General features: G+C 54.8%; 1 protein-coding gene across 2 annotated transcripts in view; it reads left to right on the top strand.

The window, feature by feature from the left end:
• Nucleotides 1-11330, top strand: part of TENT4A (terminal nucleotidyltransferase 4A) — a 47133-nt gene extending 35803 nt beyond the window's left edge. Inside the window, exons 7-13 of one of the 2 annotated variants that reach the window (XM_082454370.1) lie at nt 1166-1379; nt 3264-3390; nt 4058-4158; nt 4743-4915; nt 5336-5494; nt 7448-7612; nt 9086-11330. In XM_082454370.1, coding sequence (XP_082310496.1) covers nt 1166-1379; nt 3264-3390; nt 4058-4158; nt 4743-4915; nt 5336-5494; nt 7448-7612; nt 9086-9277 — 1131 coding nt within the window. In that variant the 3' untranslated portion in view covers nt 9278-11330. Of the gene's footprint in view, nt 1-1165; nt 1380-3263; nt 3391-4057; nt 4159-4742; nt 4916-5335; nt 5495-7447; nt 7613-9082 lie in introns of both variants that reach the window. The other variant, XM_082454369.1, reaches the window with a different exon arrangement.
• The last annotated feature ends 9774 nt before the right edge of the window (nt 11331-21104 follow it).

The following is a 21104-nucleotide window of genomic DNA, read 5'->3' as shown; positions in this document are numbered from 1 at the left end:
TGTGTTCATTTCACGGCTCATTGAGGTCAGGAGGCCCAGCCTTGCCCTGGGTGGGCTCTCAGCTGGATGATTTTTGACTAAGGCCAGGAAAATAAGGAAGGGAGAAGGTAAGGCAAAAGTAGGAATGTAGCAATGTGCCTTTGTAAGGTCTTCCGAACCCTGAAAACACCTGCAGGCCTTAGAAACCATATTTCCTTGCAGAGCCGTGTGTTATAAACATTTTCAGCCCTTGTGCTGCCAGGACCTGGACTTTTACGTCCTTTTGGACTTGACCATCCTTTTCTTGATTGCCGCTGTCCAGTGTGACTTGCTGTGTGAGGGCAGTGCTGTCTGCTCGGTCCAGCAGCATGGCCGTGTGTGCTTTCAGGGCGCTGGCAGTGTGGCTATAGCAGCCCAGCAAACTGAATGTTTAATTTGTTTGTTTTAATCCGTTTAAGTATAAATACTCACATACGACTCGTGGCCGTCACAGTGGGCAGCGCAGGTCCCTGTTGCTCACATTCGTGAGCCTCTTAAATTAGTGACACTTGGGTGGGGTCAGTAGACAGGGGCTTGGAGCTTCAGAATAAATCCATTACCTGCTTCAGGAAAGCATGGTGTGGAGCTGAGGCTGACGCGCACCCGTATGCCGGGCGGGGATGTGCGTTTGCTGTAAACATCGGGATGCGGTGCTGACTGCCATACGCGGTTAACATGAACCCTTTCGTGTGGCGCTGTGGTGCTGTTCAGTCTCACACTGCCCCCTGCTGGCTGTATTTCAGAATCATGGAATTGAGATTAGAATCTGTGAAAGTACCTCCACCATCTAGGTGACTAAATTGTGCAGAATATGGCCCACTTACTTATCAGTGTTTGGGAATTTGCGGTTCATCAGACGTCTGTGTAGGAGGTAGCTGTGTGGGTTACAGATTTCAAAGAATTAAAGTATAATTTAAAAATTCAGATGAGCAGCTTTTATTTCTTTTGCGCACTCTTGATTGGGAAAAGATATCCAGGCTCAGTGGGTGCCTCCTGGCTGCCTCTGCGAGCGTCCTCGCGGTGCTGGTGAGCAAGCGAGGGCCAGCGACTGTGCGCACCCCCGGCTAGCTAGCCGACGCCCCCGCGCGCTGCTGTGCGTAGAGAGTGACCGGAATCCCTGCAAACCGTGGATGCCTTGCTTTTACAGTTGCATCCGAGAATTGATGCCCGGAGAGCTGATGAAAACCTTGGAATGCTTCTCGTAGAATTCTTTGAGCTCTACGGAAGAAATTTTAATTACTTGAAAACTGGTATTAGAATAAAAGAAGGAGGTGCCTATATCGCCAAAGAGGAGATCATGAAAGCCATGACCAGCGGGTACAGGCCATCGATGCTGTGCATTGAGGACCCCCTGCTGCCTGGTAAGGACCCTCGCTTTGCACTCGCCCCAGCGTGGAGGCGTCGCGCGCCAGCCAGGTGTGGCGGGGCATGCACAGGCCCCCGCCCCCACCCCAGCCGAGGGCACGGGATCCGATGCAGGTTCCTGCTGTACTAACAGAGTTAATGGTGGCACGTTAAGAATTTGTTCTTAATGCTTCTAATTAATGTACTGTAAAGTTGCAACTTTGTTTACTTTCTGTAATCAGAAAAATGTAGAAAGTGAGAATTAAGAAAAAAATTTACTTTTTCTGAATAGAAAAGTGTTACGTATCCATCAGAAACCATCTGCTTCCCAGAAGTTTGTCACATAGAAAAGTGAAGTATGCCATAATCCCCTCCCTTTTGATGTGTTTTTCTCCAGTTTTCCATACGTGGATATTAATATTGATTGTTGCCTCCTTATTAATTGAATGGCGTCACATAATACCAACAGACTGCAGCTTGTCGTTTTATTTAAACAATACACCCGAGACCCCTTTCCTGTGTGCACGGGGAGTGTTGGTTGTAAGGGCTTCCTCCCCGAAGACCCCGAGGCAGGTTAGGGCGCTTTACACCCGCACCTTTGGCGGCCGTCTTCTAAATCTTTGCCGATCTGATGAAACCGTGCAGGGCACACTGTCACGCGCCTTACGGCTCTTTAATGATGAGTGAGGTTAGACACAGGGTTACTGTCAACCGCACAGATGTTTGTCGAGCATTTATTAGGTGACACACTGTTCTTACTGTTGGTGATAAAGTCAGTGACAGGGAAGGAGGTGGAGATTGTTAGCTCCAGGTACACTGCCCTTGGTGTTACTTTTTGTGTGAGCGCGTGTGCTTTGTCCATCTGTCTGCTGGACTGTCCCCACTGACTTTGTAAGGTCCTCTGTGGGTCAGGGAAGCCTTTCTTTGTTGACATGCTGTACTTTTGTCTCTTGTGTCTGTATTTGGTATTTTTTATTGTTTTGCTCCTGTATATGTTTTCCAACATCCTCAAATTTATGATTTTTGTTTTGTTTTGTTTTGAGGCTTCTGGGGTATGAAGTTTATTTCTCAACAGTCTTTCGGAAGGTTCTCCTCTGTGGTCTGTAAACGCTGTGGCCCACACAGTGCTTATCCCTCAGCCCAGTAGGACAGGTTTCTCTCACCGGTTTGTCTGTTTGGATCAGTTAAATGGCAGCCAATTCCTTGGTCTTCAGTGTTTGCTGAAATGTAACTGAAAAATGAAAACCCACATAGTTACTGGGTTACATTATTATTAAACCTGGAAAGGAGAAGATTCCAGTACTTAAGGATATGTCTCCTAAAAAACACCCTCACCTGAATTGTGAAGAACGAGTTACGTGTAAAAATTAAAATTGGAAACTCTGCCATTCTTAACAAAAGTCAGCTCCTTGCCTGTAGCTCACTTGCCGACTTCAGTGGCGGCTTCGTTTTTATTTGCCGTCCACCCGAGAGTTCGGCCTGGCACCTTCTGTCCTCGAGGGTTTGCTCCTGCAGGTCGCCTCGGTACTGACAGGTGTGGGACTCAGGCTGACCTGTCCTCTCGGTCAGGCCCTGGCAGTCTGGTTAAGGTTGTGCTTTGGCTCCATTGAGCTTTCTGCCATCCGGGGGGCGACCCTACTGTTTGAGGAACTGTCACTCTGTCTCCATGAATGACAGCTCTTTTAACGGAGATGGATCCTGATCTGATGGTGAGATGGGCCCTCGGGCCGGAACACCCCCAGCTGCCCACGGCGATGGGCGCTGTGCACTTCCTGGCACCCGATCCGGCTGTGCTGGGGGGTCTGGAGGGCGTTTCAGGGCTGGGGGCCCGTGTGGGAAAGGCTCACGCAAGAGGACCACGCGGCTGGGTAGCGGCTCCCACGGCAGCCTTTCTGTTTCAGGGAACGACGTGGGCCGGAGCTCCTACGGGGCCATGCAAGTGAAGCAGGTGTTCGACTACGCCTACATCGTTCTCAGCCACGCCGTGTCGCCGCTCGCCAGGTCCTATCCCAACAGAGATTCCGAAAGGTAGCCCCGTCCTGGGTGCCGCAGCCTCTGCAGCACCGGCGCCCTGGCCTCTGTCGTTTGTTGATGGGTGTGCCGCCCTATCTTGGGAGAACTGGGAAATGCTGGTAAAGGAAGGCCTTTCAGGAGTTCAGGATGGTCGTCGTGGTCACGAGTGGAAAACTTTTATTTAGGGAGTTAACGTTTTCCCAGGGTGTTAGTTTTGGGGCGATCACGTCTGGTTGTTAAAGCTGCGGCACGCGGTGCTTTTTCTCAGGCCGCCTTCGAGATGTGGGTGCTCCGCTCCGAGCGACACGTCCACCCCCTGCCCCGGCCCCTTCCTGCACACTTGTCCCCATTCCCTGTTTCGAGCGCGCAGCCTCGTGGTGCATGCGCTGGGAAATGGGACCCCCGTGGTCACTGGGGCTGGGGAGGGCGGGCTTCCCTACTCGGCCCTGGGCTTCAGCAGTCTTTTGTAGATAGACGTAGGTCCAAGGACTTCTGCCTCAGAGCACGCACTTTTTCTGTACTGTGATCGCAAAAGATGTTTGGGCTCAAACACCAGAAGCCATAACAGATTTTGTAAAATTATTTCGGCTCTTTACCCACCTTTCACTTAGCGAGGTTCTCTGTTAAAATGTGAAGTAGCTGCTGCGAAGGATTGTTGACTCCCCGTGTCTTCTTGCTGCAGCACCTTAGGGAGGATCATCAAGGTGACCCAGGAGGTGATCGACTACCGGGCGTGGATCAAGGAGAAGTGGGGCAGCCGGGCCCACGCGGCGCCAGACCCCGGTGAGAGGCCAGCCCAGGGCCGTTGCTGACCCGTCGGTGCAGCAGTGTCTCTTTGTCCCTTGGTGGTAAACTGTTCACTCTAAGGACACCTCGCCTTCTGTAAGAGTTTCATTTAAAACTGTTAGGGTTAGGCCAGTGCTGTCCAGTAGAAATAACGTGTGTGCCACACTTGCAGTTCTAAAGCTCCTAGTGACTGCATTGCCAGCGTGGAAAGAAGCAGGTGAAATTAATTTTGATAATATATTTTATTTAACTTTTAGTGTTCAAAATATTAACATTTGAACAGGTAGTCAATATACAGAGTTCCTGAGATTTCTTTTCGGTACTGCGTCCTTGAAATCCAGTGTGTTTTTATACCTAGAGCACATCGTGATCAGGGTTTGTGCAATTTCCAGTTGAAACTGTACATCCACCTTGTTCCAGGCATATTTAAATGTTTTCCAGTAACTGAAGTGTAATTTAAAAAATTAATCGAAACTAAGTAAATTAGAAATGCAGTTTGTCAGGCCCCTGAGCAGCATTTAAGGCGTGGCGGGCGGGGCCCTCGGGCTGAGGTGCGTGACGGCTCTGTCTTCCCTCCGCAGACGACAGGATTAAGACCGCCGAGCGGGTGGGCGCGTGCGAGGGGGAGCAGCCTCCGCGCCGGGACCCCGAGTCGCCCTGCGGCCCGCGCCTGGCCCTGTCCCTGCCCAGCCCCCAGCTGCTGTCCTCCGGCTCGTCCGCCTCCTCCGTGTCCTCGCTCTCCGGAAGCGACATCGTGAGTGTGTCTGCTGGGGGCGAGTATGTGTGGAAAATGCCCGCAGCCGTGAGTTTAAACCCTGCCCCCCTCGTTTTATCGCTTGCTCTGTGTGCCTGAGGCCACCCCGCGCGCGCGCCCAGCGGTCCCCGCTGTGCCGAGAGCCTCAGGTGGCGGGCACGTGGCCCCTCGGGAGGGTGGGCCCGCGCAGCGCGGCTGCCGTGGGTCGTGTCTTACCCACTTACTGGGAGATGAGACCTTGCAGTCTGGGCGTCTCTTCTGCATTTCCTTTACGTTCTTCTTCAGTTTTGACATGACTCGGGGGAGACCTGGGCAGACCGGGGCTGCCTGCATCCTAGGACCCTGGGGGCTCACCCTCGGCCGCTCCCGTCGATGTGAGGGGCATGGGCCTCGGGTGTAGCCGTCCTCTTGTCCCCCCAGGATTCGGACACGCCCCCCTGCCCGACGCCCAGCGTGCGCCAGTTCAGCCTCCAGGCGCCTGCCCCTCTGCCGGCCAGCCTGCCCGCCGCCCTGCCCGTGCCGAGCGGCAGACCTCAGCCCGCCACGCCCAGGACGCTGGTCATGGCAACTAATACCCAGGTAAGCGGCTGGTGACGGCCCCGGGACCAGCTCCCAGCTGCTGCCTGCGCTGTAGGACTGGCTGATGCGGTAGAACTAGAGAAACAACTTTAACAATCTTTGGAAGGTCCATTTCTGTCTTGTAGGAAATTCTCTTCTCTGGGTGGATAGGATGTAATTCTTGTTCTATAGATGTCCGTGCAGCTGAGGCCCACCATGTCCTGTGTTTGCAGTGAGGGGACTCTTGGTTCCCGGGCACTGAGGTGGCTTTTGACAAGGTCCACGTTGTTTTTCTGCAAATTACGTTGGCACCCAGCGTGAGACGACCGTCCTGGGGCCGTGCTGAGAGAGGGACTCTGCTGCTGTCCCTGGCCGGAGACGGACACCGTCCTTGCTTTCCCCTCAGATTCTCAGTGTTTACACTCTCACTAAGTTTTGATATAAACTTTGACTTCTCCACATTATTCATTAGGCAGTGTTTATAGGGTTTTTTTCTTTTTGAATATGTCCTCTTTTAAAAAATTTAGACAAAATTAGAGTGTAAAAGTTAATTTTAAATATTTTGAACTTGTACCTACTTCCCAAATATACATCAATTACACGTATATGAAACCCGTCACGTTAATTTACTTCTAAAGTAGAGCCAGTCTCTACAGTGTGGGTTACAATCTGAGTGTAAAGCAACGCGGTTGCGTGCGAATGTGTCGCCGAGTTCCTCGGCGTGGCCTGGCTCTCCGTCCAGGCAGGGCGTTCTCAGGACACGCCCCAGGCCGCGGGGACTGAGGGCAGCGGGTCCAGGATGCGTGGCGGCGGCCATCAGCATAGCACCCCCAGAAACCTTCAGTTGCTGCGTAAGCGTGAAATGAAGAGGCAGGTGCCTGCACTTGGAAGTAAACTCTGCCACAAATGATGAACTTGGCTCTAACCTCTCCTTGGGCTCAGCTCCCTCGAGAGCTGCGTGCCGATCGATGCTGCCCGTGCTCTTCCTCCAGGATGCTGGGAGTGTCGGGGGGATGGTCAGGACCACATGCTGTGCCCGGTCCCATCTGTCACCCGCACGGACAGTGAGGCAGAAGCTAAGATCATTCAAGTTTTAAGACGAGGCTCAAAGCCCGCTTTCTCATTTTATTCCCAAACTTCAAACATTACTTGCAGTGGAGTAACTAAGGGAAATCCCACTCGAAAACCTCACGTGTACAGTCTCCCCTGCCCGCTCGGCGTGCAACAGGGACTTAGAGCTGGGGCCGCGAAGCCGTCAGAGGTCCCGGGAGTGGGCTCTTCCTGGGGCCTCGTGCCCCTGGGGGCTCAGAGCCCCCATGGAGGAGAGGCCGTGAGTGTGCTCAGGCCCCGGGTGGGGGGAGGAGGTGTGAGGAAGGGGCACTGTGTGTGCCCTGCAGCCCCCGAGCGCACCCCTGAGGCCCCAGCTCCTGCTGCAGCCGCTGCCCTGGTGGCCACAGTCACTCTCCAGAGGTCTTTGGGGCAAATGCATACAATTCTAAGACGAGAGCAGTGAGGTTGGTGAAAGTGAGTGGAGGGGCTCCCGCCAGCACCTCTGCACCGTGACGGGCCGGTGATGCAAAGACGGAAGCGTTGGGAACTGGCGAGAGCGGGGAGGGTGGCCACCCCGTCTGCGGGCCTTCGCTCGGGCCGGCCTCACGCCTTTCATCTGCCTTGCTGAGGGCTCTTTCCGGAGACCAGGGGGGACAGGTATTTTGATGACTGTAGTTTTTTTGAATTGTTTGGTCTTCAGTGAATATTAAAACCTCACGACTTGGGTGACTGGACATACTTCACGTCGTCGTTGCTGTTTCAGAGTATAGAATGTGTCCGATTCAAAACAAAATGTTGTAGTCAGGCACAAACTAAGGAACCTGTTTGCAAATGGCACCCTCGTCGGCGCCCGTGGTAAGAACGGGATGGTTTAGCCTGTGTTGCGTTGGTGCCTCATGGATGTCTCCGGTCGTTCTCTCCCAGACCAGATTTACTATACCTCCACCAACGCTCGGGGTGGCCCCCGTGCCCTGTAGACCAGCTGGCATCGAAGGAGCTCCGGCGCTGAAAGCTGTCCACCACGTGTCTTCCCCGGCCGTCCCGTCTGCGCCCCCCAACGCGCTCGCCAGCCCTCACCTGTATCACAAGGTACGGGTCCTGTCCGCCCGGGTCCTGGGTTCCCACCAAGCAGGTTTGTGATAGCCCGGTGCTTAACACTTTCTCCACCAGAGAGGGAATTCCACAGAGATTCTTTTTTTTTTCTTCTCTGATCATTCAGCTTCATGTTTGCTTTCCCTGGTAACAAACAAAACTTTACAAGCGTTAAGAAATTATTTTAAAATTTCGTATAGTTTAATTCATCATGTATCTCTTTTTTCTATTGAATTTGTTAGCATAAAAATTATGTTTGAAGGGAAGAATATTTTGATTTCCCATTTTTCTGTTAATGTACACGCTAAAAGAACTTTGGTTTGCAAGAAGCGGATGATGAAACCAGGAACGATCACGCCCGTTTGCAGTGTTGTCTTCCCACCATTTCACTCCCTCCCTGTTCTTTGCCGTGGGTGCCCTGGGCAGAGGGCCCGGCAGGGCCTGCGTGCGATTGGCTTTCTAGTGACCGGGGGGGCGGTCCCTGTGAATGCGTTTGTCCATTGCCCTGTGGCTGCTCTAAGTCCAGATCCCACACGTTAGAAACTTGGTATCAGGAAGACAGGTCGTTGTTAAGGCGCCAGGATGTTGGAAAGAACCATGGCCGCGTCCAGGCCTGGGGGTCGGGGCGCGAGGTCCACCTCTGCTCTGGTCAGCGCGCTCTGTTGCTTGTCTGATCACGTTTGCCAGTAAGTTTTGATGCCTGAGGGTTGGCTCTTTGGACCTATGTCACTGAGTCCTGCTTATCTTTTTTATTTAGAGTTAAGTAATAGAACGTTCCTTCCTGGATTTATCCAATCTGTCGCTACCTGACTTGCTACGCTGCTCTGTTAGAAATACTCAGGATGAAATTATAACTTTGCAGAGGGCAAAAGCACTCTTCCTTAATAGCATTTTGGCTTTCCTTCTTAACCCCCTTCTGCTGGTTTTGCTCTGAAACCTTCCTGAGACCAGCCGTGTCTTCCCTGGTCTGCTGTGCGTGGGGCTTGGTGTCCTGGGAGCGGCCTGCACACACCCCGCTGACGTGGAATCCGCTCATGTGTTTCCAGAATGTCATGGTCGAAGTCTGGGGAAGAAAGTGAGAGGGACCCTCTTAGCTCTGTGGACACGTAGAAGCAGCTAGAAGTGAGATTCTGGACGTATTTGGATACGAACACGTGTGGTTTCAAACAGGCCCACAGTTCTCGTGTTGCCGAAGCTCTGGGGTAGGGGTGGTTCTCCGTGTCTGGAGGTAGCGACAGGCGTCCCTGCGAGGTGTGAGCAGTGGCCCGCTGTCGGTCCCGGCGCGTCTGGGGTCACGTGCACACACGCAGCGGGCCACCGTGCGCAGCGCTGCAGCCCTCCCCGCGGGCCCGCCCGCGGGGTCGTGGCTCCTGCTTGCTCAGGCTCCCAGCGCACGGAGGCGGCGGGTCTCCACGTGGGCCCTGTCCAGGCTGGCCTCCAACCCTGTGTCCCTCTCGGTCCCCTCAGCAGCACAGCGGCATGAAACTGTCCATGAAGGGCTCCCACAGCCACGGCCAAGGCGGCAGCTACAGCGCGGTGGGCAGCGGAGGAGTGCGGCCCCCCGTGGGCAACCGGGGGCACCACCAGTACAACCGCGCCGGCTGGAGGAGGAGGAAACACACACACACGAGGGACAGCCTGCCCGTCAGTCTCAGCAGATAATAGTCCCGGTGGCGCCACCCGGCCCACACCTCCCAGACTGGAGCCGGGCGGCCTCGGCGCCCCCGGGACCTGAGACCAGCGCCCGGCACGTCTGCCGGGCCCCCGGCGCCCTCGGCTGCTCGCCCTGCATGTTCCACGTGCGGTGGCCACGTCCGTCGTGAAGAGCGGCTCCCGTGCTCGTCTGTGGAGCCTCACTGGACGTGGACGCTGCCTTCTGCCTCCCCAGGAGTCTCCCTCCACTGCTGGAGCAGGTCTGGCCCGGGAACTGCGGGGACGGACGGGGCCTTGGCCTTTCTCGGTACCGTGTCTGTCCTTTGCGTTGGTACTTCATTCCATGTTGTCAGAGCAACGGAGATCGAACCCCGTTATTTGTTGGGTGGTCATCCTTGTTTTACTGCCCTCACATTTTGTTTCAAATTTCAGAACTGTTTTTCTATGTAAATATTGGAAATTTATGATTTGTGCAATAACTCAGATATTTTTTATTTAATTTCATATTTTCACATAAGTTATATTTAAGGGAGGAGGGAATTTTTTTAAACAAGCTTAGATCCTTTCCCGAGTTGCATTTTCTAAGTTGGGTTCATCCTGTCGGCTGGTTGTCTGATGAGCATTGTTACGAACACCGCGAAGGAGGGGCTTGGGCTTTACTTTTATGTTCCTTCTTCTGGTCAGACGTGAGGCCTCTCAGTTCGTGGTGAAGGAGCTGAGTCCCCGCCGCCCCAGCGGGTTTCCGAAGGGGTTTGGCTCCCAAGCCTTCTGACCAGCTGCCCGCCGGCTCTGCCGTCCGGCCTGTCTGTTGTCGTGCTCTGACCGTGGAGTTTTAATGTTTTGGGTTTGGTTCTTTTAAACTAGACAACAGACCCAGCATTTAGAGTGCCAGAGTGTATAACTTTCTATGGGGAGAAAAGGTTGTCACATTATAAAATCTTAAGCAAATGTGGACTTTGGAACGCCTCAGTGTTAGTAACACAGCCTGTAAATGATGGGTCTGGTGAACATCGTCACGGACAATGGTACCCAGTTTTAGGAATGTGGAGAAAGGAATTATGTTGATTCCATTGTGGAATCTGTCGCAGTATGCATTCGTTCTGTTAAGAGCAAATATAGGAGAAGTACTTGAGCTGCTCAGTGCGCTGTGGAGGGGTTTTTAACGCATCACAGGAGAGCACAGCCCAGTGTCGGGCCCCGGAGCGGCTGGCGCCCGACTCGAGAAGCATACAGGTATACTATGCAAGTGTATTCTGCCATGACAGCCACTGTCTTTGTTACCCATTTTTGAACACTAATATACCCATCCTGCCTCACCCTGATTTTTTGGAGCACCACAGGTGTCCTGGGAGTTAGGTGCCTCTCCTAGGTCATCCGACTCCCATTTTTAAAATGGGAGTTCTGGCCCTGCTGACGCTACAGGTGGGATGGTCTTTGAAGTCCACTAGCAGAGAAGGTTGGGACGAGAAGCTTACTGCCCTGACCCCGGTGACATGCAGAAGCGGGGCGTCCTCAAGTGGGCTCTGAGTGTGGAGAGCCTCACCGTGTCTGCAGGCCCCCTGGAAGCAGGACTGGCCCCCGTGTGTTGAGAGCGGCCGGCCGCGCCTGCAGGCTCCCTGGGAGGCGCCCAGAGCCGAGTAGCACACTTTGTCTGCAGTTCTTGATGATCGGAGGTTATCAAAAATATTTAAAGATATTTAAATCGTGAACCTATTGATAAAGAAATATTTATAAAAACTGATCCGTAGGCCTGTACTAATCTCTACGCGTTAGCAATATTGACTGTAACCCTCCTCCAAGGAAACGCTGCGGGGGACCGTGGGAGCGCCCTCGGGTGTGCCTCGGGACTCTCAGTCCCTGACCCGGGCGCCAGGCTCCAGCCCCGTCACGGTGAACCAATGAATTGGCCCGGCCGCCTGTGGCCACGCGCCGCAGGCCTGACAACAGGATATCATGTTTCGATTTTTTGTGTGTGTGGACAACAATGTGGAAGCTAAAATTGACATATTTTTATGTAAAGTTTTTCTATTCTTTGATTTTTAATAAACTTTGGAAACCAGGAGGTGGTCGTGTGTGAGTGTGTCTTTCCTTGCGGGGTGGGCGGTGGCTCCTGCAGTTTATGTTCTTGACTTCTCTAAGTTCGGAGGGCGAGCCATCGTGTTACCACTGGTTCGGTGAACTCAGAACCTGGTGAGGTTGCAGGCCGAGCGCAGGAGAACCAGACCTGCCACAGGCGAGGCAGGCAGGATGTGCCAAAGCCATGTAAAGGATGCTCTTCGTGCGCGGCTTCCGACAAGCTGGTGTGACACTGTACTTAGACTTCCCGACGACGCATCTGTTTCTTCCGCGTCTCTCTTAGGTCAATGTCATAGTACTTCAAAATAACGCATTTTAAACCACCGAACATCACGGTGCGGCTTAATGTAGCTGACGATTAGGATTTATAAGGAAACGTATAACACTTCTTACACCAGCGAGTGACTGAGCTGCTTGTCCCGGGCTGCGCGGCCCCCGCGGCCCCTCTGAGTGGGTTGCTCCAGGACCTCGTCAGTAGGGCCTGGCGCTGTAAGACCGGTGTCGTGGGTCCAGTGCTCCTTCGGGTCCCTCCACAAAAGGCTTCCGAAGGCGCTCTGGACCGGTGCTGTCTGCAGCTGCCAGGCCTGCTCCTCGGGCACCCACGTCCCAGTGAGGTCGCAGGAAACCTCCGAGAGCCGCTGATGCCACGTGGCCTCGGCAGGGCAGGATGCCGTGGCTGGAGGTGAAGAGTGACGGGTGTGTTTTTCTGAACAGGACCGCCTGGGGCGGCCTTGAGCCCGGGACCTGAGTGGCGCCAGGGAGCTGGGTGCATCGGCACAGCAGGAGGCCTGACGGCCGAGGCGGGGTGCAGGAGCAGGCTAGAGAGCGGTGGGCTGGGCGAGCCCCTGGAGGCCGCGAGGGGAGGTGGGAGGCTCTCCATGCCGCTGTGGCCACCTCTGGAGGATGGGCTGGAGGAGGGTGCTGGGATGGTCCAGGCGAGAGAGGACGGCTGCTCGGGGCACTGGACAGGCTGCAGTGCGGGTTTAGGATCTGGGGTCGGTCTGGAGGTGGAGCTGGTAAGGCCGCCAGGTGGACGGAGTGATCGGGGGGGTCGGGGGGGGGGTCGCCCTTGGCCGCCTCTGGGTTTCTGCCCACAGCTTTCTGCAGGAGCTCGGATGGCGTGACTCCAGATGCTCGAGGCCTCCCCGAGGAGCAGGGGCTGAACAGGCCAGTTGCACCAGGAGCCTGGAACCCGGGGGCGTGGAGACTGCGGTTACCTGAAGTGTAAGCAGGGCCTCGGGGAGCTCAGAGGGGAGGCGGTGCCTGTGCTGTCCCGGCGGGGCCCTGCGTCCTCCCGGGACTTGGCGAGCCAGTGTCGGCTGTCGTGAGGGTCCCACTGCAGCTCGGCCTCAGTGTGACCCTCTGCCCGTCCACCACGTTGTCTCAGGGCCCATCAGCGCTGACTCCCAGGCTTCCAGATAAACCCCTCGTGGCCAAGTCTCCAGGACTTCCCTTTTCATTTGTTTGTTTGTTTGTTTGTTGAGACTCGTGGCTTGTGGGATCTTAGTTCCCTGAGCAGGGATTGAACCTGGGCCCTCGGCAGTGAAAGCGTGGAGCCCTAACCCCTGGACCACCAGGGAATTCCCTCCAGGATTTCCTCTTTGAGTTGCTGCAGGGTCTCTCGTGCCCTGTCTTATCCCATTCGAGGTACCTGGTACGTGGGCCCCAGACAGCCTGTGTGCACGGTGGCGGTGACATTGGTAATTCAGACACGCATACACATTTTTGTTTCAGTCACCTTGTGATGATTTTTTAAAACGTACTCTTTATTTTTCTAGTGAAGTATAGTTGACTTACAATATTAGTGTCAGGTGTACAGCACACTATTTCAGTATTTTTGTAGCTCATCCTCCATTTAAAGTTATTATGAAATATTGGCTGCATTCACCCACTGTGATGATTGGATGAAACTTTGAGGTGGCTGTGATGTTTATCCTTACACTTCAGAACTTGCAAAGCTCTTGCCAATCTTTAGGCGACCTAGATGACCAGAGCAAGCCGATTACAGTGGATAGTGGCTACCATGAAGCACAGAGCCCCAAACGCCCCGCCCTTGGGGCTAATTCCCATCGGTTAAGAGCGACTCAAGAATAGGTTTCATTACTGTGTTTCCTTGGCTGCGTGAGGGCGGGGCAGTTCCCCAGCAATTGATGAGGAGGGCACCTTGGCCACACCGGCTGGTGTCACTCACTGTCAGTCTCCCAGCATCACAGGGTCCTGGAGAAGGACCAATTCGTGATTCACAGGCCCCGGAGTGAATTCTGGGCAAGATGGATAAACCCGGTGTTCGTTAGTGGGGTTTTCAGAAGGTAGGGCGAGTTCTGCCTTCCGTGGAGCCGCGTGCCAGCCTGGAGCGCCTCAAGGTCTCCCGTGATCCCCAGAGAGACCACTGACTTTAGGCTGAATCCCTTCGCCTCACACTGGTGTTGAGGGCCAGCCGGAAGCCCCCTGGGTTGATGTGTTCAAATGGTTATGAGAAAACCACCTGGACTTGGTTTTCACGGCCAGTGTTTATGTTGTGAGATAGTGGCCCTCATAAAGACGGATTCCGGAAAGTGCGCTCTCCTCCCACCCTCTGGTCCTTCCGGCTCCTTCCTGACGGAGCCCGTCTTCCTCTGCCCCTGGCGCCTCCTTTCTCATCCAGCTAAAAGCGCACTCAGGCCCTCGTGGTCAAATCCCTCACCGTTGTCTCTCAATTGCATTCTCCCGGCAAGACCTTCACCCGAGATCCATGCCCCTGGCCGGCCCCTCGGCCCTGCGCGCAGGGGAAGGAACACGGGGGCGGGGGGGCGGTCAGCTAAGGCCGGGGCAGAGGGTCCGCAGAGACCAGGCTGACGTTCTAAGTACTTAGTGGGCCCGGATCACCCTGTGACGCCGCCAGCGCTGTGGCTTTGCACGCCTCCACGCCGGGCACAGGTGACGTCCCATCCGCAGGTGAGTAAGGGGAGGCGCAGAGGTTAAGGAACTTGGCCAGGGTCATCTAACAGGTGTGGGGTGAGATGGGACACAGCTCCCTGTACCCTCAGGGCTCAGGTGCTCCTTCCCCCTTTCTCAGCGAGGAGGGTCTCAACCGCTACTTGGTTCAAATTCACACCCCACCTCCCTGCTCCCCTCCCTCCCCTCTCAGACATGGCCTTGCCTCCTGGGTCAGAAAGCAAGCCCGGGCCCCAGGGTGCCTGCAGCACCGGCCCTGCTCCTTCCCTGACGTTGTAAATAAACACAGGAAGTGCAGCCCGGCCCTTGCTGGGGCCAACTTGTCCTGTCCTCTGCCTCAGACCCCTGCTTCTGCCTCCCACGGCCTCCAAACCCTTCGGGTCTCCCCTGTCTCCTCCCTCTCCGGAGGCTCCTCTCCTCTTCCGGAACCAGCTGCCTGCATGGCTCTCTCCACCCTCTGTCTCCCCTCTGGGCTCGCGTCCCTGCCACTCCGTGAGACCTCGGGGCAGCCTCAGCTCTGCTTCTCTTGGGCTGGGCTCCCAGGACGCCCTCACCTCCTTGGCCTCCTCGACATCGTTTTCTCCGCATTTTCCCGTCTCCCAGCTCTGCTTGTGCCCTGGCTGGATTCCCCAGGAGCAACTCCCAGGGCCCGGCCACACTGGTCTCCTCCCCTCCACCTGTGTCCTCACCTGCTTCCAGGGGGGGCTGCCCTCAACCTTCCTCCATCATCCTACCTCATCCACTGGGCATCTGTCGGCCTCTAAATCTGCTACGTACAACTCCTCAGGACCTAGACCCATCCCTTCCTCCTCATCCTGACTGCCTGGGACCGCCCTACCCACCTGGCTCTCCCTGTCACCCTGCCCCGGGCCCGCCCTCATCCCCGCCTCTCTCCTGGACGCCCTGCCCTGGGCCCGCCCTCCCCTCCCCCTCCCCCCGCCCCCGGACGCCACTCCAGGGGTCAGCCTTCAGTCCATTCTCCAACCTCCCTCCACGGAGCACCATTGACAATCTTTCAAAAACACAACCTCAACCCTGTCTCTGCTTCTCAAATCCCGGCATGTCTTTCCGGGGTCCTCAGGACGGCCTTCCCCAACATCAGGCCTTGTAGTACTGAATAGTTCCTTCCCAGTTTTCTCTCTCTGCGTGTACTGCCTGAATTGTTACTTACCTCCTTTTTTTTAACGCAGGTCCACTTATGTAGGAAGGAAAAGATATCCCTTCTTAAGTGGTTTGGGGCTGAGACTTGCAGGTCGTACAGATGCTGTGGGGCTGGCCAGAGCACTGTATCCTGTGACCGGAATTGGGAGCTTCCTGGGATTCTGCACCCCCAAACGCGCCTGGTCCAGAGAGGAACAGGGAGGAAGCCGGTCACCTCTCATTTCCTGTTTGCCTCTTCATTCGCAGGGGACACTGGCCAGCCCGGGCGCTGGGGCGCTGGCTTCACCACAGCCCCGCGTACGTTTCCCTTAGAGCTCGGCCTGAGCCTTCAAGAGCCCTGGACAGTCGTGGCTGGCTGGTAGGACCACCCTGGCTCCCCTGTAGGGGGCCGGGCAGCCCTTCTGAAGTGAAGGCCGCCCTTTCCGATGCCCTCTGAACACTTGTCTCTCAAATGGTCTGTACTGAAGGACTTGTGAGTTGTTTCTTTTTTAATATCCGGTCAGCCATTTACCAATAGTCATGTAAAATACAATAAAAAATGAATTAGTAGAAAAAGAAAAGTGGAAAAGCAAAACCCTGCTTATAAATATACAGATTCAAAGCTCATGTGGTTCATTACTGGATCCGTCAGACCTGAGCTGTGCTGTCAGGTGTTTGGGTGTCTAAATGTTCCCACCCATGTTCATACCTCCCTATGTGGCCGTGGCTGGGCTTTGGGGACCCAACTGGTCCCTCACCTCGCTCTGAACGGCGGCTCCCACCCATTCTCAGGTCTCTCCACGGCCCTCCAGGGGAGCATTTATCCTTTGGGAAGGCCCATGACACTTAACACACGATTTGCGGTGTTTTCTTCTTGTGGGTGGCCATTGCGTGCCCACGTTACACCACTGCTCTTGACAAAAGTGATTGGAAGACCTGTGTGGGCGTCTACACGGAGGCTGGCTGCCTGAGCCCCACCTGTAGGGATCTGAATTAACTGTGTAGACGGAGCCTGTGCCCACCAGCTTTAAGCCTCAGGGGATTCTCCTGTAGGGTCAGGCTGAGACCCATCGCCCAGAGCATCATGTTTCCTATTTCTACGACCACCTCACCAAAAGGAATACATGTTACTTTGCCGCCACGTACCTATGACTCTACAAGTTAAATGAACCACTGCCCATGCTTACATGTGGGATCGATTCTATTCTACTCTATCCTGCTCTAGCTCATTACAAACAAACAAAAGGGGAAGGGGAGGGATAAATTGGGAGATTGGAATTGACATAGACACACTACTATATATAAAATCGATAGCTAATAAGGACCTACTGTATAGCACAGGGAACTCTACTCAATACTCTGTAATGACCTATATGGGAAAATAATCTAAAAAAGAGTGCATATATGTATATGTATAACTGGTTCACTTTCCTGTATAGCAGAAACTAACACAACACTAAATCAACTATACTCCAATAAAAAATGATAAAATAAAAACAAAACAGAGTGCTGGTGGCCTCACCCACTGCATCTCTCTCGCCAGCCCTGATGGTCTGGACCCATCATTTGAAGCACAAGACCCCGGAGCCCAGAGAGGACACGAGCTGCCCCGGTCGAGGAGGATGGGAAGCCAGCGGAGTGCAGCTCCTTCCTGGGGTCCCTGAGCCAGACCAGCATCCTCTGTGCTGCTTTCAAGAGAAACTGGCTGGGTGGGGTCCGAGGGGCTTGGCCCTTTGAGAAGCATCTCACTGGCTGCAGGTGACACTGTGGTCACAGTCTAAATGCTGCTGAATTCTGTTTGGGGTGCAAAACAAAGAGCGGTTGGGAGTGTTTTTGGCTTCCCTCCCTCCTCATGTCCTGAATTTCCAGCTCGCTGTGAAGGTGTAGAAGCCCAGGTAGGTCTGGTGCAGGGCAGGGGGTCCTTCCTGAGTGTGGGAGGCCCTGACACCCCTGGCCTCCACCTGTGTGTCCTAGGTCCCTCTTGGGCATAGGGAAATGTTGGCTGTGGTTGGGGGTGACTGGGTCCTCCTTTACTCTGTCCACTTATTCCAGGCCCGGCTCCTCCGTCCACACCCAGCGGCTCCCTCCTCTGCTTGGAGCCTCCTGGAGGGTCAGAAGGGCTGTCCATCTGCACCGTGCTGGGTTCCGTAATCGTCATTAGTCAGTCAGTCAACTTGCTTTCTGATATTTACTATACCGTGGTAAAAAGGTAGTATTTCTTCTGTGCTGTTACTTGACTTTTTCAAATTTTATCTTCTTTACTCAGTAGATCGTGAGCTTTCTGAGGTGTGTGTGTGTGTGTGCGTGTTTGTGTGTGTGAGTTCGCGTGCCTGTGTGTGTCCCTCACAGCCTCAGTGCCAGGCGGGACATCGCGAAACTGCTTGCTGAGATCTCACTGGTTTATGGGGAGGTGCACATGCTTCTTCCCTGCTTCTGCTGTTACACAGGGAAGAAAGAAGCAAATAGACAGCAAAGCTTCAGTGAGTTAAAAAATAAAAAAATTTAAAAAATGCTTTTACGTGGAAAAATGCAGCAGGAAATAAATAGTAAGACTCCAGGTTCATTTTAGGAAAACTGGAGTCTAGATACACACTAGAATTTAAAAGAATGTCAAGTCCTCCCTTTAGCCATAACACATCTCACTGCGGTGTTGCCCGTCCTGGAGAGTTTTGTTTGGTTCTCTGATACCCTGCCTGCCAGCTAGTCGGCACGGGAGGAAGAAAAGCTGGAGCCACAGTGAAGCCGGACAATTGTCAACGTTTTGTTTGGCTGCTTTGTTCCATCGCACCCCACCCCATCTCCAAGTTCCAGGGTGGGGTGTCTCCTGGCAGCGAATCTGCCTCCCTCACAGGTGCTCCAGGCCTTCCTGCCGTCGCCGCCTGCCCGGAGAGGGGACCTCTGCGCGACGACCCGGGGTCCGGGCGGGCCTCGCTGTCGCCCCCGGCCCGGAACTGTCCCCTGGGAGCTGCTTTGCCAGCCCTTCGCAAGGCCTGGCTGCGGGAGCCTCGCCCCGCGGAGGAGGGAGGGCGCTGCCGGCTCACAGCCGACGCCCCGGCCCAGCGCCCCTGCCTCCCTCCCTCCCTCCCTCCGCCCGGCGCCCCTCCCTCCCTCCGCCCCACGGGAGGGTCCCTTTACCGACGGAGGGCGGCCCCCTGCGGCGGGCTGTGCGCTCAGTTAATACTTGGAAAGAAACCACGTGCCCAGGTCTTACAAAAGCACAGGGAAACGGGGCAGCAGCTCTTTGCTTCTACCGCGACCAGGAGAGGTCTGTGACCTCCCAGCAGTGACAGTGCGGGTGGGGCCGCGGCCGCTCCTGCCTCTCCGGGGGGTGCCCGTCGGGTCCGACAGGGGGCGCCCCGAATTGCCGAAATCAGGCGTCCACCCTCCGTGCAGACCCGACGGCGTGTCTGGCCCGGGCAGGGGGTTGGTGGCCCTGCTGTCCTCAGGTCCCCGACGGCGACGATGTGCTGCGAGGGAGGCTGGGAGGGGGCAGCTGCCGCAGAACAGCGGCTGGACCTCGGGGAGGGGTCCGTGGTGGAGACGGCGCTCAGCCCCGCAGGAGCGGAGCGGGGAGCATCTCCTGGGGGGAGAAGAGTTTCCCAAGCAGAGAGGGGGCACTGGCCCTGGGGGTGGCGTGGCCCTGGGGAGCCCGTGGGCAGTGCGGGTGGACAGAGGTCTCTGGAGCTGCGGCCGCCACCGCGGGGAGGGGTGGGTCACTCGGCCCCATTGGAGGGGCTGCTTGTGGCCCCGACCTGCAGCCGAGGACGCCGGGGGCTGGTAACTCGGGGGGTCGTTAGGTTGACGGCCGCGTTCTGAGAACAGCCGCGTCCGCAAACACTCTGCAAATAGATGCACAGAGCCTGAGCTGGTGGAAGAAATATTTCTTATTCTCTCTCTGCTTTTCCTTCAGGGACCTCGGCCTCCCTCTGCCTATTTACGTCCTGGGGGCGCATTGGAGGCCCTGTTCCCACAGGCCTGGTGCCTCCATGGGGCCGGGGCCTCCCACCCCCTCCCCTCCCCTCCCCAGCAGACACAGCCCCCCAGGTCCACCAGAGGGATTCCAGGAAGTCCTGCTTTCTTCTCAGAAACCCAGCTCGTCCCAGAATCCAGTTTTTTGTGTATCTGACAGTTTGAAGCAAACAACTGTGAAAGCTAGTTTTTAATATACAATGTGTTTTTATTTTATTTTTTATTTTTTAAGTATTTATTTATTTATTTATTTAGGCCACACCGCGTGGCATGTGGGATCTTGGTTCCCCGACCAGGGCTGGAGCCCGGGCCCCCGGCAGCAGAAGCTTAGAGTCTTAACCGCTGGACCATCAGGGAAGTCCGTATGAAAACTATCTTACTTCACAAATGTCCAACTTCTTTTTGCTCTTGGTGACGTTATCGAAGTCACAGACCAGGCGGGGCTCCCGGCCTCCCTCTGCCGGCCTCATTCCTCCCTCCCCCACTTCAGGACTAAGGTGGGCGCAGCACCCAAGCCCCCGGGGGTGCATAGCAGTTGGGAGGGTGACCCAGGAGAGAGGGAGGGGGTGAGGGGGAGTTGACCCTGTAAGTGGCGGGAGTGAGTGTGGCCTGACCCTTTGTCTGAACCAAGCTTCTTTTAAGGCTTCCCACCTGTGGCCGAAGTGCCACCCTCTGTGGACCAGCACGCTGGGGACACCGGTTCCCTTGGCCTGGGGGCTCCTTGGATGACAAAGGGCAGGGTGGGGTCTGTGTGGCCAGCGCACCCCACAGGCAGTGAGCTCAGGTGATGCTGGAATCCACAGGGTGAGTTCCAGACGTCCAAGATGCTGGTGCCCAGCCCGAGGGCCTCTGGTTGGGAGGGGCCGGGAGGGGCTCCTGGGTGTCCCAGATCCACACGGCTCCCACCCCCCACCCCCACTTCTGTCACTGGCTGGAAGGAGATGTGTCTTCACGGTGGCTCAAAACCAGCTTCAGGGAGACTGTCCTAACCAGGCAGAGCCTAGGTGGACCAAAGCATCACTGTCACTCAAATCCCTACTTGGGGCAAGTCCGCTGGACTCAGCGATCACCGTCATCGTCACACGAGAAATCCGCGTTACATTTATCAGCGAAGGGACAGAAGGATTGTCAGGTGCTTCACCCTCATTCCAAGGGTGGTCACCGTTTGAAGGGTGGTGGGGAATGCCCTCCTGAACTCTGTTCCCCAATCACGTTAACAGAGTGTCTCACCCATGGGCTCAAAAAGAATCTGAAGACATCGTCACTAAAAAGTCCTGAACAGGGATCACACAACCATTTCAAACACATAGCTTGATATAAAAAAAGTCAGGCTCAGAGAAATCCACTCAAACTTTCTATTACAAACATAGTAAAAGCTTTGATTTGGAAATTTTACACAAGTTCAACATTTATTATCTCCATATACTGTATTTCATTGTAAAATTATAATGATATACAAAAGGGAATAAATAACTTTTTTGCCACACTTCATGTCGATGCCCCCAATTTTTTCCAGTTTACCCAAATGTACTATAAAAATACAGTAAAATAATAGTTTCTGTGGACTCAGAATTTGCTCTAATTATCGCTAGTATTGGGAATCCCTGTCTTAGAGGGCAGTGAGTTTTGTGGTCACAGCTTCATAAGAGTTCTTATGTTACCCTTATATTTATACTGCTTTTATTATAAAAATCTACAACTGATGTGGGATAAAAAC

The sequence above is a fragment of the Balaenoptera physalus genome, assembly GCF_965194825.1.
Source record: "Balaenoptera physalus genome assembly, chromosome: 3".
Lineage (NCBI taxonomy): Eukaryota > Metazoa > Chordata > Mammalia > Artiodactyla > Balaenopteridae > Balaenoptera > Balaenoptera physalus.
This window is presented reverse-complemented; position numbering and strand designations above follow the sequence as displayed.